The 18,606-nt window shown below is 47.3% G+C and overlaps 1 protein-coding gene across 2 annotated transcripts; it reads left to right on the forward strand.

Moving 5' to 3' along the window:
• Nucleotides 1–642: 642 nt before the first annotated feature.
• Nucleotides 643–11,036, forward strand: Ddrgk1 (DDRGK domain containing 1). 2 transcript variants are annotated; one of them, XM_055611009.1, is made up of 9 exons: nucleotides 643–806; nucleotides 1,745–1,948; nucleotides 3,278–3,390; nucleotides 3,630–3,731; nucleotides 6,439–6,561; nucleotides 6,898–6,936; nucleotides 9,863–9,919; nucleotides 10,370–10,418; nucleotides 10,745–11,036. In XM_055611009.1, the coding sequence occupies exons 1-9, from the start codon at nucleotides 716–718 to the stop codon at nucleotides 10,909–10,911; spliced, it is 945 nt and encodes a 314-aa protein (XP_055466984.1). In that variant the 5' UTR covers nucleotides 643–715; the 3' UTR covers nucleotides 10,912–11,036. The 2 variants fall into 2 exon arrangements, with proteins under 2 accessions (XP_055466984.1, XP_055466906.1); XM_055610931.1 differs by having other exon boundaries at nucleotides 645–806; nucleotides 9,866–9,919.
• Nucleotides 11,037–18,606: the final 7,570 nt, after the last annotated feature.

Genomic DNA, 18,606 nt, shown 5'->3' on the forward strand with positions numbered 1-18,606 from the left:
GCCTGCTTGAGATCATGAGTTTAAAGTTCCAATTACAGAGAACTAGGTGCTGGAAACAGTTTACTGTAACAGCACCTGAATGCACGAGGAAAGATATTCAAATTTTACCGAAAGTAACGCAATAGATGCTCAGGCTGCAGGATTAGGAAGATGCTAACACACACGTTGCCATCTTTCAGCGTTCCAGATCAAACTAAGGGCCTTGGCCGGGAGCGCACTACTACCGAGTACAACCTCAGTTAATTCTCTCTTACCAGCCCCGCTCTTTTCTTTCATTTTTCTCAAGATTTATTGTATGTGCATGGGCGTCTTGCGGGCCCGTGTGTCAGTGTACAACGTGCGCGCCTGGTGCTGAAGAGGTCTGAAGAGGTCGCTGGGTCCCTGGAATTGAAGTCACAGAAGGTTGTGAGCCACCATGTGTGCGCTGCGAACCAAACCCAGACTCTCTGGAAGCGCAGACAGCGCTCTTAACTGCAGAGCCTCCATGTCGCTGTACAGTCAAAGACGACCTTGAAACGCTGGTCTCTGGGTCTCTACTTCCCGAGCACTGGGGCGACCGGCTTGCGCGGCATCCAGGACTGCGGTTAACCGGGGCCCTGGCCAACCCCTGGGCGGGGCGGAGCTCAACGTGCGTCCTGGGCAGGCCGTACGGCAGTGGGCGTGGCCTGGCGGATGCGGCGGGCGCGCCGGCTGCGCCGTCAGGCTCTCTGTTGTCATGGTGGGGCCCTGGGTGTACCTGGCGGCGGCGGTTTTGCTCATCGGCCTTATCCTCTTCCTGACTCACAGGCGGGGTCGGGCGGCAGCAGGTAGGAGGTGCCGCCGTCCCACGGCCGAAGGAGTCCGTTTCTCAGGGTTCCTGGGCTTTGGTAGGCGGTCGCGTCACAACTCGTGCGCATGCACTGACGTGCCTTACCGTGCTGACGAGAAGCTTCTGCGCTGGCCGGGGACAGCTTTGCGCACGCGCGTGTGGACGCGTACGGAGTCCAGGGCTGGGGATGCAACTTGGAAACCTAGCCTGCCTTTCTGCTCTGCTCTAATAGGAGAGGCTGCAGACTTTCTAATCCTACCCCGAGCGTTCTGTTTACCAGGACTTGGAGTGTCAGGCAGCCTCGAGAAACTGCAGGCATCTCCCTCCCATCAAAGAGGGCACCCATGCTGCTTTGCCTCCCTTCCAACAGAATTAGAAGGCCATGCCGTTGGCCTGGCACAGATAATCTGTCATTCTCCCATACTGACACTTCATGTACTCATAAGAGTGTCCGTGTATCTTTCTGATGTCTGAATCCATAAGCTACATCAGAGTACCTCTGTCTCGAGGGCGGAAAAGAGAGACGCTGAGGTAAAGCATAGCCAACAAATCTTGCAGGGAAGGGAGATTGAGCCCCTGACCGTGAAATGTACTCTCTAGTTGGAGTACTCTAAAGTAAGAAGTAAATGTAATCTTGCATTGGGCATCCAGTGAGATCTGTAAGCCTCATGGTGAGAGTGTCCTAACAGGTCGCCTGCAAAGGGGGCTGAGTTAAAAGGCGATAAAGGAGTTAAAGCAAGTAGGAAATGAGGAATGAGCGTCAGACTGAGGTGTGAATAATAAAGGCCTTGACAGACCGAAGTTGGAACTTTGTGCTGTGGGCACCAGGAGTCTGGGGAAGGTTGAGCAGGGGAGGATGAGACTCCCAAGATGCTGTTCCTCCACTATCAGGAGGATGGGCTGCTTGACAGCGTTACCGTTCCTCCCTCCCTGAAGCTCGTGGAGAACCACTGCACAATGAAGAACGGGCAGGAGCAGGCCAGGTAACCCGGTCTTCGCCTCAGGAGTCTGAGGAGCAGAGAACTGGAGGCAGGCCCCGGCGTCGGAGGGACTTGGGCAGCCGTCTACAGGCCCAGCGTCGAGCCCAGAGAGTGGCCTGGGCAGAAGTGGATGAGGACGAGGATGAAGCTGTTATTCCCGGTGAGAGGGCCCTGCCTGTGGGGAGGGCCAGGATGGCAGGGGTTAATGAGTCCTCCAGACTAGATAGGTGCAATGAGCATGAAGCCACAGTGTAGGAAGGACATTTAGTGGCGGGGCTGGCATCTTGGGCCTTGACTTTGGTCTGCAAAGTCAGCATTTCTTATGTTAATCCCTACCCCACTGGGCAAGCCCCTTCGTCATCTTGGTTCAGTGGGACTAGCTGTAACCGCAGAATAAGTGCTTAGAAATAGAGACATTGCTGTTGACATGTACCTCCACATGCCAGATGATGGGAGTCTTGTAAAGTCCTTACGATTGTGGGAAAGAATGTCACTTCTCTAGTCCTTGAAACCTGGCTTGAAGAAGAGATAGTTAAACCTTATTCAGAATTTAGGGGAAATCAGGACTTTTGACTTGAGCCTTTAGCCCCTGTGGCTTAAAAAGAGACCTTTAGTGTGTGTGTGTGTGTGTGCGCGCGCGTGCGTGTGTGTGTGCGTGCGCGCGCGCGCTTATAATTCCTGCACTCAGAAGAAGGAGGAAAGACCATGGCCAATTTTAGGCCAGCCTGGCTTATATAGCTGCTTCCAAAGCAGCACACAGCAACAACAAAGAGGCCCTCTCTTCAACATTCTTCCTGTCTCAGATTTGAGTCATATACTCTGAGGCTCGGGCATCAGTATATCATTAATTTTCAGCTATCTCTGATGCAGCCCTGAGGTTGGGGTTATTTTTTCAGTCTGGCTTTGTTAAGACAAAGGAAGAGCCAGGCAGTGGCACACATCTTTATCCCAGCACTCCGGAGACAGACGCAGGCGGATGTCTATGAGTTTGAGGCCAGCTTGATCTACAGAGGAAGTTCCGGGACAGCTAGGGCTATACACAGAGAAACCCGGTTGGGGGGAAAAAAGATAAAGAGAGAATCCTGGTTGATGGAGCCTGCGACACTCATCAGTTCCTGAGTAGAACATACAGGATGTTGGCTTTATGGCAGGAATAAATTTACCCACAAGGCCATCCTTCCCTGGAGTTTTGGCAGAGAGAGAGAGAGAGAAATCGGGGATTTCTGTAGGTGTAGATACCTGCAATCCTCAAACCTTCAGGTGTTGACATCTTACAGCTGTGCAGTATTTGTCCCATGGCCTCCCAACCCCCAGGTACACATGTGTGTGCTCTCACACTCACAGTTGTATGTGCATGCACATTTATGGTAGATACTTCTGGAAGGCAGGGGTAGGTAGAAACCACCCACCCCAAGCCCTTGAGGAAGGTGACCGGGTGGGGTAAGTGTTCTCTGTGTAGGCTTAAATTCTCTTTCTTTGACATATCTAGCCCAAGAGGAAGAAGCTGCTGAGAAACCAGCAGAAGCTCACCCAACAGGGAAAATCGGAGCCAAAAAACTGCGGAAGTTAGAGGAAAAACAGGCTCGAAAAGCCCAGCGTGAGGCAAGCAAGAGGGTGGGGCACAGCTTCAGAGGGTGGGAAAGGGCCCAATAGTTAGTTGCCATGACAGACCGCCCTTGGGTTCCTTTTATGCTGGGCTGCTATTTGCTGTCTACCTGGCTTTGTCTCCCGCAGTCTTAGCCTATGTCCTGGCCCAGGTGTTGCCTTCTTTGGCCTCCACAGGGGTTGGGCAAACTAGCCAGAGGAAGGGGGGTTGTGCCTATAGAAACCTCTCTCTCCAGGCAGAGGAGGCTGAACGTGAGGAGCGGAAACGCCTAGAGTCCCAACGTGAGGCCGAATGGAAGAAGGAAGAGGAGCGGCTTCGCCTGAAGGAAGAACAGAAGGTGAGATTGACTCCAGGCACTGTTGTCTGTCCCGTTATTACCCGGCCTTCCGCCCAGATAGCTCCCAGATGCCTCCATCCTTCAAGACAGGCCATGGTACTGGAAGTGGCGGTGGCTCATACCTGTCATCCCAGCACTTGAGAAACTGAGGCAGGTGAGCAGCCTGGACTAACTAGCTAACTCCCATCTCCAAAACAGAAGATGGGCCATGGACCTGGCACAAGGGCCTGCCCTGGTTTATTCCTTCCCCTGGCCTCAGAACATCACCTGTCGAAGCAAGCAGCATGGCTTTGAACTGAGGATTTCTTTTTTTTTTTAATTTTATGTGTATGGAGGTTAAAAAAAAAAAAAAGCTGGTTGTGATAATACATGCGTTTAATCCCAGCACTTTGGAGTCAGAGACAGGCAGATCTGTAGAGAGGTTTCTCTGTGTGTGTGCCTGATGGCAATGGAGGCCCGAAGAGGGCATCAGAACTGCAGTTACAAATGGCTGTGAACTACCATGTGGGTTCAGGGATTGGAACCCAGGTCCTCTGGAAGAGTGACCAATACTCTTAACTGCTGAACTCCCTGCTGCCCAGAGCTGAAGATTCTTGTGAGCATCAGCTATGAAAAATACATAGACATTTGAAGGATGTTGAACATGGTCAGAGCATCTGGAGCCAAAAAAATTACCAAGGAGGAAAGGAGACAGAGAAGTTAGGCAGTTATATGTTTCAGGGACCTTGAGGTTATCAACAGTCTTAAGAGATGGTGAATCCGTTTAGGGCCTGACATAGGCCCAGTGCTGGAAGAGCTGCAATCACCACAGAAAGGTGGTTAATGAATCCCTGCTTGCCAGGTGATTCTAGAACCCGGTTTCTAACAGATGGGGAAGTGAAAACATGTAGGGTGCATAAAACAAGAGGGCCTCTGGTTGGCCTTGTTCCCGAGCTTTGTCTATGTAGAGAATGCCTGGCCATGGACACCATAGGAGTGGCAGTGGGAGGCATGAGCAGAGAAAGTTCTTCACTTTGGGTAGTGATCCCGCCTCATTTACCTTCCGTGTCCTGCCTCTCTCTGTTCCAAGTTCCTCAGCAGCCTCCTCACTATAAGATGCTGGTGCACCTCTCACAATAATTAAATTAAGTGTCACACTTTATTCAGACTCCTTCCTTCTTTCCTTCCTTCCTTCCATTTTTTGAGACAGCGGGTTGGCCTTGAACTTGCTGTGTAGCCAATGATGCCCTTTCATCCTGGTTCTACTTCCCAACTTCTGAGAGTAGAGGCATGCACCACTATGCCTAATTTAGTAGGGAATTGAACTTAGGGCTTCATGCTTGCTGGGCAAACACCCTACTAACTGAGCCACGTACATAGGTCCTCCGAAGCCAGAAGAGGGCATCAGGTCCCCTGGAATTGTAGTTATAGACTGTTAAGAGTGACCATGTGGGTCCTGGGAATTGAACCCAGGTCCTCTGGAATTGCATCAAGCATTCTTTACCACTGAGCCATCTCTCCAGCCCAAGTATTTTTCTTTAGTGGGGTCATACCTGACTTACTGTGTTTCATTTATTTGTCACGTCTTCTTAGACCTCTATGGGATTAATTGTCAGGTTTTTCTTGTTTATCATCTTACCATCTTTGAAGGGTATGGGGAAAGTAGTTTGTAGATTGTAACTTGGTTTGGATTGGCTGATTTTATTTTATTTTATTTTATTTTATTTTATTTTATTTTATTTGTCTTTTAGATTAAAAAATGAAGTCCATTATTGGGGTGCTGACGACCAAACTGGGTCCTCTGAAAGAACAGCCAGTGCTCTTAACAGCTGAGCCATCTTTCCAGCCTTGATTTTTATTGTGTTTTTGTTTTACTTTGTTTGAGATAGGGTTTCTCTGTGTAGCCCTGGTTGTCCTGGAACTCACTTTGTAGACCAGGATGCCTGACTCTACCTCTTGAGTGCTAGAATTAAAGGTGTATTCCACCTTTATTTTATTTTATTTTTTTAATTAATGAATTTTGTTTTTTTGAGACAAAGAGTCTTACTATGTAAAAATTTTGGGTTTTTTTGAGACAGAGTCTTTGTAGCACAGGCTGGCCTCAAACTTGTACTCTGCTTACCTCTGAATTTGAAATCCTGGAATGACTGGTGTTTGTTTATCTTGTGGTTAGACTGGAGTTAGGTGTTTTTTTTTGGTTTTGTTTTGTTTTATTTTGGTTTTGGTTTTTTGGTTTTCCCAGTACTGAATATTGAACATTGAATCTGTGCATTCCAGGGAAGTACTCCACTATTGAGGTATTACTGTATGCTTTTACTATTTTTTCCCCTGTCTTCTCATACTTGTTTGGAAATAAATCACTGTTCTGCCACACTTAGGAGAGGTGGGTCACGTGATTCAGAAGCCAGACCACAGTGGGCTGGCTCTGTGCATGGATGGCAGGAAGCAGAACCTGCAGTTTGTCGTATTTGGACATGACTGGGGAGAAGTTGTGGCAAAGTTTTCAAGAATTTTTTTCCTAAGTTAACCTCCTGAGCAAGGGCACAGGGGAAGGGTCTGAGCATCATCTCCTGAGTGATGACAGGCTGGTGAGGAGGGCCTCCACCTGTTGTTTAGCCTGAAGAAGTGCTGTCTCTGGACTGTATGTGCTTGCATCCTGCAGAGACAAGAACAGATGTGAGTGGGCAGCTGCCCCAAATACCTGCCCCTTCTGTCTCTGTGTCCACAGGAAGAGGAAGAGAGAAAGGCTCGGGAGGAGCAGGCCCAGCGGGAGCACGAGGAGTACCTGAAATTGAAGGAGGCCTTCGTGGTAGAAGAGGAAGGTGTTAGCGAAACCATGACTGAGGAGCAGGTGGGCCCATCACTCCTGGGAAACCTTTGCCACGAAGGTAGTGTTTGTTGGGTCTGAGGCCACCCATGCCACCTTAGACACTTGTGGCCATGTACCAAGAAGCATGTTGGGTGCCAGTAGATGTAGGCCCTTGTGACTGTAGCCTTGGTCTCAGCAGAGAACATTGTCCTGTCATCCCTTAGTTTGGGAGCCTCTGCCCCTCATGAGAGCAGATGATGGGGTGGGAACATAAGACAGGCAGCATGTGGGTAAGCAGGGGGTATAGATATTAGAGCCAGGCACAGAGCCCTGTGCCTCCAGCCAGGGCCGGTGCTCACTGGTTTCTCTGCCCTTTAGTCTCACAGCTTCCTGACAGAATTCATCAATTACATTAAGGTAAGAGACTCAGAGAACTCTGGAATCTTCTGCCACGTAAGAATACATATGTGTCTGTGTGTTTTGTATATGTTCTCACAAACAAGGAGAGGTGTCTCATTCAGTCTTGGACTGGAATGGGCATGGAGTTCAGAAAGGTTGCTTACTGGTTCTCGGCCAGGAAAGTCCCTTTCCTTCATACCCAGAAGGTAGAGGACAGAGGTCTGTGTGGGAGGCTCAAGCCTCTGATGGCTCCCTAATACTTGGTTTGACAGTTCCTCTGCTCTTCAGACCCCACGCTCACTGAGTCATCATGTTTTGAAGTCAGTTCACATGTGTTTTCTGTCAGTTCTGTCACACTGAGGTTCCACTGAATTGGAACAAATGTCCTGTGCTCTGTGCTCCTGACTGGGAACTTGGGCCTTCTAGAAGACATAGGATGGTGTTTCCATTGTAACCCTGAGCAATCAGCAGTGTCCCTCTGTCCAAAGCCACTTCACAGGCTGCCCTGATGCTGCTCTGGGTTGCATAAGCGTGTCCTGATGCGCTTTGCTGCTAAGCAACTTCTCTCCCACAAAGGATGCGAGAAGGGGAGAGGTTTTCAAGTGCAGCTCAGAGGTGCAGAGGCAGCTGAGGGAAGGAGTGCAGAGGGAGCGGGGGCGATGGTGGGGGTGGTATCAGGGGCTGCCAAGAAGCTGGGGCTTGCATAATCCTCCCCCACCTCTCCTAAAAGAAAACAGTGCTTAGACATCTCCCAGCAGCAGTGAGGGGCCCAGACTCCCTAAGAGGAAGAAGCCATAGCCTCTTCCAGAGGGTCCTTTTCTCTTAGGTTGTGAGTGCTCCCCTTTGATGAAGCCTGCACTCCACCCTGGCACACTGCCCTGGGCAGAATTTTTCACATTGTCCTGCTCTTGCTGAGAACTCGCTGTCCTTACCTAAACAGCGGGAAGCAGCCTGGGCCTAAAGTACTTCCTTCATGAGGACCCCCAGGTGGATTTAGAGGTCAGCCTCCGTGTTGCTCTCTTTTCTTCGGGGGCAAGAAGAAAGTTCTCAGGTAGGTCTGGCTCTTGCTTTTGATGGCTCCCTGGAGTTTCCATTTTTGATGTTCTCCAAACTCTTGGAACTTAGGAATTTGCCCAGCCTGTCTCTTGGTGCTACCATCTTGGAGGAAGGAAGAGAACTTCTGAAATTCACTCCATCTTCCTTCCTCACTCCAAGAGATCTGACCCTTTAGATAGAATTTCAGAACTGGAGGAAGGTTTCTGCACACAGCTCACCTCGTGACCAGTGAGGATGTCTGTTCCACTTTGTACCATGGCTCTGTACATGTTTGCTCAGATCCGCTTTTGACCCCAGCAGTACCTCAGGCCAGATTCTCAGGAACCAGCAGCACAGGAGCTGACTCTGGTCCTGCTCCAAGAGGGACCACTGAGAGCCTAGTGCCTGGTCTGTTGTATAGGTAGAGGCTGCTGGCCAGATCACCTTGTGCTCGCCTGTTCCTTGGTCCAGCTGCCTCTTGATTGCATCCTCCCAACCCTCCCACGCCTGCCCCACACCCCTGCCTGCACGTACGGTTTGGCATTCCAACAAGTCACATGCCATATGTAGCTGAGGAGGTGTCACCATGTCATTACTCCCCCAGTTCATTTGCTGTGGGAGATTCACGGAAATGCAAAGGACCGCCTTCTCTCAAGTCATTATGCTATATGTGGCAAAGGTGGGGGCAGATGCATGCGTGGACCCAGCTGTGAGTTCCTTGACTGAGCTGCTGGGAACTAAAGTCTCTACTGAGGGTGTGAGAGCAGCATGTGAAACACAGCTCAGGACTGCATGCAGAGAGCACTTTTCCTGCTGTTAGTTAGGTCAGTTTGTGTGTGCGCTTGTAGGTGCTCCTGTGTGCTGTGTACCCTGTCACCTCTTCTTTCCTTTCCTGTGTACGTCTGTTTCCACAGATAGGTTTTTAGCTCGGGGGTAGGAACTGTCTCTTGTTTACTATTCCTTCAAACCCTTCCTTTTTTCCCCATAAATGTGTGTGAATATATTTGCCTGCATGAACATATGTGCACCACATACATGCTGTGTTCCTGTAGATCTGAAGAAGGTGTCACATTCCCTGGAACTGGAGTTATGGGAGGTTCTGAGTCTACCATGTGGGAGGCCCCTCTGTAAGAGTGCAAGTGCTCTAAACCACTGGGCCATGTCTGCAGCCCATCCTGCACCTTCTTAGTTCCTTGTCCAGCAGGTCCTCAGCAAACAAGTCGATATGAGAAGTTTTGTTTTGCTGGTTTTTTGAGATGGAGTCTGGTAGCTCAGAGAGGCCTTAAACTCAGTGCATAGCCAAAGATGGTCTTGAACTCCTTACCTTCCTGCCTCTGTGTGCCAAATACTGGAATCACAGTTATGTACCACAATACCTGGCCTAAATAACTATTTTTTATTTTTGAAAGCTTAAAACAAAAAGACCAACTTTGGGGTTGGCAAGATGGCTCAGTAAGTACAGGTGCTTGCTGTCAAACCTTAAGATCTGAGTTCAATCCCTGGGATTCACATAGTGATTAGAAAGAACCAACTTCTGAAAGTCATCCTCTGACCTCTGCATGTGTGTTGCTGCGCGTGCGCACACACACACACACACACACACACACACACACACACACATTTGAAAATGTTATTTAAAGAAATGGTGTGTGTGCACGAATGTAGAAGGTGGAAAGTGGCTTTGGGTGTCATTTCCTGTTTGCAAAACATAACTGGATTTGGGCTGCTCGGGTCACAAGGCAGGCAAAAGTATGGCATCTGAATTTCCTTTTTCTTTCCCTTTGTAGAAATGCAGGATTCCTGGAGTGCCATGTCATCTCCACCTTGCTTTTAAATACAGGGCATCTTACTGACATAGAGCTGACCGAGTGGTCTCAGCCTCTCTCCCTCTTCTTCCTTTTATCTGTAGCAGACCAAGGTTGTGCTTTTGGAAGACCTGGCTTTCCAGATGGGCCTGAGGACTCAGGTAAGCCCCTGGAAAGTGGATTAGAATGTGGAATATAGCTATCATGCCTAAGTGCCCAGTAGAAAGTAGGCAGCTGGCCTGAAGATGGTAAGCTGTCCCCAACCAAGAGTGAACAGGGTGTAGGAATTCTTGGCACTCCGGGAATCCTGCATTTCTACAGAGACGAAAAGAACAGGAAAGAAAAAGGAAATTCAGATGCCATACTTTAGCCTGCCTGGTGACCAGAGCAGCCCAAATCCAGTTATGTTTTGCAACCAGACATCTTTATTATTCCTTTCTCAGCTGGAAGAGAGCTTCCATCAAGGCTTAGCAGATTGTAGGATCCCTTTACTCAAGAGTCCCTCCCAGGAGAAGCACAGACACAGCAGGAGACAGCATGATAAGAGGAGGGGCAATGGGTCTGTGGTCATGGACCTACAAAGCAAGCACTGAGACTCGTTTTCCTCACAGGACACCATAAACCGCATCCAGGACCTGCTGGCGGAGGGGACTCTAACAGGTGAGAAACGGAGGACCTGGCCCATGGGAGTGAGTGACTACAGAAGGCTGCAGGGACCTGGTATCTCCAGGTTGGGAGGGACATGCAGTGAGGGGCACTGAGGAATTGGACTTTGTCACGAGGAAGACATAGAAGCCTCAGCCTAGCGGTGGAGTGAGGGATACAAAGAAAGGATTGCTAAGACTCACCTACATGGGAGTTGATGTACCCAGGAAGGGCCAGGCTGACAGGAGAGCTAAGAGACCGTAAATCAGTTGTGAAGGAATAGATGGGCCTTTTCAGGTTAGGTGGGAGTTCTCCATCTTACAGCGTGCATGTCTCCACAGGTGTGATTGACGACAGGGGCAAGTTCATCTACATAACCCCAGAGGAACTGGCTGCCGTGGCCAATTTCATCCGACAGCGGGGCCGGGTGTCCATCACTGAGCTTGCCCAGGCCAGCAACTCCCTCATCTCCTGGGGCCAGGACCCCCCTGTCCAGGCTTCAGTCTGACTCCAGCCCTTCTCTCTTGAATGTATCATGTGGCCTACATGCATCTTCATTCTTCCCTGCCATCTTGGGGCAGGGATGGAATATGACCAGAAAGTTGTGGATTAAAGGCCTGTGAGCACTGCTGAGCTTCTTGTGGCTTGGTGTAGAAGGCCTGGCCTGGGGTCTCAGGTAAGCAGATAAAATCTAGACCTCAGGGTATATCGTAAAAGGTGGCAGGAATCCCATCCACGTTTTCATAAGAAACATATTACACATTATTGTATTTGTTTGTGCCCTCCAAGCCCAGCTCCCTAGCTGAGTCCCTTCTCTTGGGCAGAGAAAACTGCCTAAGGGGAGTCTCAGGCCATACCTCCTCCAGTTGGTAAAGAAAATCTCACCACCTTATCTACAGACCCAAGTAGAGCCAAGATCCCTGGGGAGAAGAGTTAGTGAGAGCTGCCAAAGATAGAGACCTGGAGACAGGTCTCACTGTGTTGCCTCTGAAAGGGTCTCTGGGAAAGATACTGGCCAACTGCTTGTGAGGCAGGGACAGGAAGGAGGCCCGTTTGGGCTGGATGTAATTGTTCTGACAGCACATCACATGAACTCAGCTCTGAATCCTCCAAAAAAAAAAAAAAAGTTCTAAGTGGTGTGGGTGATTCCACCCACTGGAGGATATGAGGAACATATGTTCAGAAGTGGGTGTGGGATGGACGATGTTTGTCTCTTGTAGGGTCATTTGCTCGGGTTCCTGTGGGCAGTGCATGAGGTGTGCATCATACTGCGCTGAGGATGAGGCGCATCTCTATTTAAAGTGTGTGAGGTTTTTGCTTGTGTGGATTTGTTTGCACCATGTGCATGCCTGCAGAGTCCAGAAGAGGGCATCACATTCCCTGATACTGGAGTTACAGAGGATCGTGAGCTACCATGTGGTTGCTGAGTACTCTGCAAGAGCAGCAGGTACCCCTAACCTGAGCCATCTCTACATCTCTCTATTTCCGTGTTTCGTGTGTGTGTGTCTGTGTGTCTGTGTGTATATGTGTAGATAAGATCTCGTTAGCTGGCTTGGAGCTCACTGTATAGACCAAGCTGGCCTTGAACTCAGATAGCTTCTTGATTCTGTTTCCCAAGTGCTAGAATTGAAAGCATGCACCACCATGTGCAATCTCCTTTGTTTGTTTTTGAGACAGAAATACTTCTAATCAGTGAATAAAGGGCTGCATCCATTGTTGGTAAGGTCATCGATGGCCTAGTCTTTGTAGAGGTAGAAGTACAGATGACCACAGTAAGAGCTTGTAGGAGAGGCATAGTTAACAGTAGAGTCAGCTTCTCAGTGGTTACCGTTCTCAGTTATACATTAGATCAACCTGTGGGGTTCTCAGTACTTTCCTGCTAGATTACAACCAAGGCCAGTTAAGGCAGAATCTTGATACCATCAGAGTACATCTACAGGAGATTGCCAAGGGCAGCAAGGCTGAAAGCCCAGGAAGACCTGGACTATACAGTGGAGGCTAGGGAGATGGTTCAGCAGGTAAAAGCACTATCCATGCAAGCCTGTTGACCCAGGTTCAATCCCTGACATCACATACAAAGCCAGACATGTTTCCATGCATCTGTAACCCCAGGGCTTCTGTGGTGAGATGGTAACAGAGCTCAGAAACTGTAGGCTACAGAATATGCCTCATAGCAACAGAAACATGAGACCCTGCCTCAAAGCAGAAATGGAGAACTATTCCAGAGGGTTGGCCTCTGACTGCCACAGAGGCTCCCCGGCCACATTCACATACATGCACACAAATAACAAAAGCAAATTTCCTCTAAGAGGCTTCTCAGACCAAGACAGTAGCTCCAGGACCCTGTCCCCACCCAATTCACGTCCCTCGGCATCTGTCTCTAGGTGGCAGGATACAGCTCTGGCACTCTGAGCCATCCTCAGACGCATGCCCCAAGGCCTGAAGTAGGATGAAAGCACATTCTTTGATGTCTTCTAAAATTAATGGGGGGTGGGAAGGCAGACTCACATAGCCCACGCTGCCCTCAAATTCAGGGTGCTCTGAAGTCAGCCTCCCAAGGGCTGAGATTATAGGCATGGACTGCCTGCCACTCTCCTGCACCCAGCCTTTAAGGATTTATGATGTCCCAGGGGCTTGATGTAGAAGAAAAGGTCTGTTATCTGTGTGTGTGTATGTGTTTTATCTGCATGTTTTTCTTTGTACCACATACATGTCGTGCCCATGGAAATCAGAAAAGAGCATTAAATCCTGTAGAGCTGCAGTTACAGTCATGAGCCGCCATTTGGATGCTAGGAGTAAAACGTAGGCTGTAAGGAAGAGCAGCCACTGAGCCATCTCCCCAGCACCCCCCCCCCCGAGACATACACTCTTTTGTGCATTATGTGCTCATTGTTTGGTACTTAATCCATTAATGCAGTAAATTTATTAAACGAGCAGTTCACTTGATGGGAGGTGGCTAACGTTCTGCTAAATATATACCAATTGCTTTCAGAACTAACCAGGTAAAGCTTCAAAGACCAGCTGGGCTGGTGGCACACACCTTTAGTCCCACACTCGGGAGGCAGAGGCAGGTGGATCTCTGAGTTTGAGGACAGCCTGGTCTCCATAGTGTGAGTTCCAGGACAGCCAGGATAAACAACTTACTAATTTTTAAACATTAACTGTTTAAGATTTCTAAGTATTTAATTAAAAGGTCTCAGAGCTAACTGGGTGCAGTGGCTCATAATAATCCCACCACTCAGGGAGGCAGAAGCAGGTGGATCTCTGAGTTTGAGGCCATCGTGGTCTACAAAGTGAGTTCAGGACAGCCAAGGTTACACAGATAAACTCTGCCTCAATAAATAAATAAATAAATAAATAAATAAATAAATAGATAGATAAATAAATAAATAAATAGATTCATGGAGTCTCATGTTTGGTCTCTAACACACACAAAAGGTTAATATATAAATATTTTGAGCACTTGTTTCTGTTTCTAGATAGGGTCTCATGTAACTCAAGTAAATCTTGTAAGAAGCTGAAGCAAACATTTCACAGTATATTTCTTACTGTGTTCTGGTGCAAGGTGCTTTTTGTCTATTGTATTTCATTGCCGCCGGTGGCCAACTTTTCACCTCAGTGGTGGTATGATTTTATAAACTACCAACAAATCAAATTTTTTACTATCTTAAACAGCATCTTAACTAAAATCCACCCTAGGTTGGCCTTGAACTCTCAGTGTTCCTGCCTTCCAAACATGGGGATGGCATTGTCACTCTAATACCTGGATCAGTGAACAGAGCCTACAGATGTGGAAATGTAATTTAGTATTAGAGTACTTGAATGTGAGGCCCTGCATTTTATCCTCAACACCTAAAAATAAGAAAGAAATAAAAGGTGTCCTAAAGAACCTTATTTCTTTCATATTGACTATAGGGCCAAGAATTAATATCTAGGTAAGTGTTATGTATTGTACATAACTGGTGTGGGGGGATGGTGTGGTTGTGTGTGTGTGTTTGATCGGTTTGTGTTCGTTTTGATGATATCAAACTTGATGCCTTCTGTATACTAAACAGATACTCTTTCAATATGACCAAATGTATGGACTCAGCCTCCTGAGTGCTGGGATTGAAGGTTTGAGCCACTACATTGTTAATGTGTGTGTGTGTGCGCGTGTGTGTGTGTGTGTGTGTCTGTCTGTCTGTCTGTCTGTCTGTAGGGGTGGGGGTTATTTAAGGAGGCTAGCCATGTTCACTGGAACTAGAATTTCAGGCAGTTGTGAGCTGCCAGATATAGGTGCTGGGAACAGAACTCAGGGCATCTTCAAGAATAGCAGTGCTTCTAACCACTGAGCCATTTTTCCAGCCCTATTTGTTTGTTTAAAGCTTGTGTGTGTGTGTGTATCATGTGGTTTGTTGCAGGTAACTATGAAGAGTGTCAGATTATAGGAGCTAGAGTTATAAGCGATTGCAAGCCACCAAATGTAAATGCTAGGAACTAAACCTAGGTCCTCCAGAAGAGCGGGAAATGTTTTTAACCAATGAGCCATTTCTTCAGCCCCATTTGTTGGGGCACACGCCTTTAATCCTGCACTCAGGAAGCAGAGGCTTGTGGATCACTGAGTTCAAGGCCAGACTGGTCTACAAAGTGAGTTCTAGGACAGCTAGGGCTACACAGAAACCCTGCCTCGGAAAACAACAAAAACAAAACAAAACAAAGACAGGTTTTTTTATGGCCTATGCTGATTCTGAACTTGCTGGGATTATAAGCACATGTCAGGTTGATGTGGTGATTGAACCCAAAAACCTTTGTGTATGCAGGCAAGCACTCTACTGAAGTACATCCTCAGCCCTTTTTGTTTGTTTTCATTGTCTGTTTAGTCCAGGCTTCCCTGGAACTCACTGTAAAGATCATACTGGCTGTCTTAGTCACTTTTATATTGCTATGTGAGGGAACACCATGACCAAAACACCTTGTATAAAAGAAAGTATTTAATTGGGGGCTTGCTTAAGTTTCAGAGGGTTGATCTATTAATACCTTGGTGGGGAGCATGGCAGCAGGCAGGAAGGCACTGGAGCAATAGTTAAGCGCTCTATATCCTTATTGGCAGTCAGCAGACAGAGTGAGATGGACAGACCCTGGGCCTGGTGTGACACACACCTTCAACAAGGTCACGTCTACCCCAACAATCACAGTGACACACCCCTTCCAGAAGGCCATACCTAACCCTTCCCTGATGTCAGCTGGAGACTAAGCATGCAAAAATATATGAGCCTGTGGGAGTCAAGTTCATTCAAAACTTACTGGCCATGAACTTCTGGTCCTTCTGCCTGTGCCTCTCAAGTGCCTTGCTGCCTTAATGTCCTGTTATTTTGATATTGCCTCATATCAAAATAGACTGGAATAGCAAATACAAATTCAAAAGTGAGATATTATTGAGCATATTATCCTCAGGAAATTGTCTCTGCAACTCAGCTACTTTCCCTACTGAGTGACAACTCGAGAAGAGACGCGGGCATAGCGAAGTGAAAGACACAAAAGCAGATAATAAAAGTTTCATTAGGTCACCACCAAGCCTGTCTATAGTAATTATGTAAAACAAGTTTACAAAGAAAACTGTGAACTGGATTAATTTATTCTTGCTATTACAAAAATGAGAGCGGTTTAAGACTGCGTGTTTCCATGAAATTGGTTGTGTCTCTGTGTAACCCCAGCACAAAGGAGCTACAAGGTGAGTAACTCGTGGCTCTCCTTGGCTGTGTAGCAGGCTCTAGCCAGCCCAGGGAACTGGAGACTTTTCCTTCAAAACAAGAAAGAAACACCTCTTCTGCTTCACAGATAGTTGCCCGCACAAAGAGCTTACTTAAGGGTAGTGATTGGTATTTCTCTTTACTTTGTATCTTGGAAGGAAGTTTACAATAATCAAGTACAGGTGGCTTCTTAGTATTATAATAAAACCCATTAATTATTTTATTGTTTTATTATCTATTTAGAAGCAAAGTCTCACTGTGTAGCCTTGGCAGGCCTAGAATTCTCTATGTAGACCAGATGAGATCAAAGGTGGGAGCCACCACTCCCAAAACAAAATCAACGTTGAATGTAGGGACTTTGAGGATGATAAAACTATAAACTATCTACTTTACATGAGGTGTACAATTAGTTAAAAATGATAAGAATACAGTTAAGAATATAGTTTTACGTTTTTCTTTACCTTTTGGTTTTCATGGATTCTGTGTGGGTACATGTAATCAGCTTATAAAACATAAAAGACCTCATCATACTTGGATCATAATCATTTTATGTTGGTCTGTGTCGTTCTAAGGACCTGTACAGGTAATTTCCATAAGAATTTGGTCCAGTTTCAAAGGTTTTTCCTCATTAAGTAAACACTGCTGTAAAAAAAAAAAAAAAAAAAAAGTGGCAGAAGCAGGCAGATATCTGAGTTCAAGGCCAGCCTGGTCTACAGATGGAGTTTCAGGACAGCCAAGGCTACATAGAGAAACCCTGACTCAAACAAAACAAAAACTTTGAATACAGGGGCTGGGCAGGTGACTCAGTTGGTGAAGTACCAGTGGGTGCTGACGTAATGACAGGTTATAGACCATGGTGTGTGTGGCATACACACGGCAGACCCCTGCACCTCACTGGCCAGCAGGTCTAGCCAGATCCAGGAGCTACAGCGTTAGTGAAAGACCTTGTTTTAAAAATCAAGGTGGAAAGAGTCAAGGAAGGGCCGGCCACGTGTGCATGTGCACAAAGCCGCCCCACACAAGCTGTAGTACAGTCATCCAAACTAACGTGAATTGAAGTTCCTCGGCCAACACAGTTTGCTGTTTAGAGGCACAGCCCTCCACAAAAGAAGCGCCCCGTTCCTCTGAAAACTGGACACTTTCTACCTCCTGTGACCATTGGGGTTGTGTGACTTTATTCACCATTCAACAGAGATCTTCTATCTGCTTTCCACGCTGCTGTAACCTCCGACCAGAGCCTAGCGCTGGGGAACAACACAGGTCTATTTGTTATGTGTGCAGTTGCTTCAATACCGGTTCTCTTGTATCACAGGCCGGCCTTGGACTCCATATATAGCTGAGGATGACACTGAACTTCTGATTGTCTTGCTTAACTCTGAAGTACTGGGATGACAGCAGAAAACATCTGCTGAGTTTTATCTTGTGATAGAGCTCAAACCCAGAATTTCATGCAAGCACCAAGTGATAGCCACAGCCCAGTGTAGCTTTACTATGTTTGGAGGCTTAGCACTCCAATATAAGTTTTGCAGTGTCTGGATTCTTTTCAGGAAATAGTCTTCCGCTTGTCTACCTACATATGCAAAACCAATTATGTCATTCTCTAACCATTTTTTTTATAGTCAAATTAGCTTTCCTTCTGTTTTTATCCTTTTGTTTGTTTGTTTATTTGTGCATTTAGGCAGATTTCTCTGTGTAGTCCTGGCTGTCCTAGAAATAGACCTGTACACCAGGCTGCCCTCAAACTCAGAGAACTGCCTGCCTCTGACACTGGAGTGCACCACTACACCAAACTTTTAAGTATTGTTTTTTCTTTTACTAAAAAAAAAAAAAATTCTTTAGCTACCATTTCTCTGTGTAGCCCTAAATGATCTGGAGCTCACTATGTACTCCAAACTAGCCTAGAAGCAATCTTTTTGCCTCTCCTACCTGAGTGCCCAGTGCTAGGATTCCAGATATGTGATAACTTTTGTGTCTCTATGTGTTTTCATGTTGCCTGCATGTATGCTTGTGCATGTATTCCTGGTGCCTTTGGAGTCCAGAAGAGGGTGCTGGGTCTGAGACTGAAGTTCCAGATGGTTGTGAGCTGTCATGTAGGTGCAGGGACTTGAACCTCCAGAGGAATGGGTCCTCTGGAAGAGCAGCTGGCTGAGTCTCTTAACTACTGAGCCATCTCCCCAGCCCCTCACTAATGTACTTTTTAGATGGACTCTTACTGTGTTGTCCAGACTGATCTCCAGTTCGTGGGTTTAAACTTTTAAGTCTTTCTACCTCAAGCTCCTGAGTAGCTGGGACTATAGGCATGTATATTATATGTATACATATAGCTGTGAGTGACTTCTTTTTTCTTTTGAAGCAGGATTTTACTTTGTAGCCCAGGCTGGCCTCAAACTCTCAGCAGCCTTCCTGCATCAGCCACCTGAGTGCTAGGATTGCCTAATCCTGCTTGACAGTTAGTATTGCTCAGATGAGACAAA

Source organism: Psammomys obesus, unplaced genomic scaffold (genome assembly GCF_907164565.1).
Source record: "Psammomys obesus unplaced genomic scaffold, mPsaObe1.curated_primary_1811, whole genome shotgun sequence".
Lineage (NCBI taxonomy): Eukaryota > Metazoa > Chordata > Mammalia > Rodentia > Muridae > Psammomys > Psammomys obesus.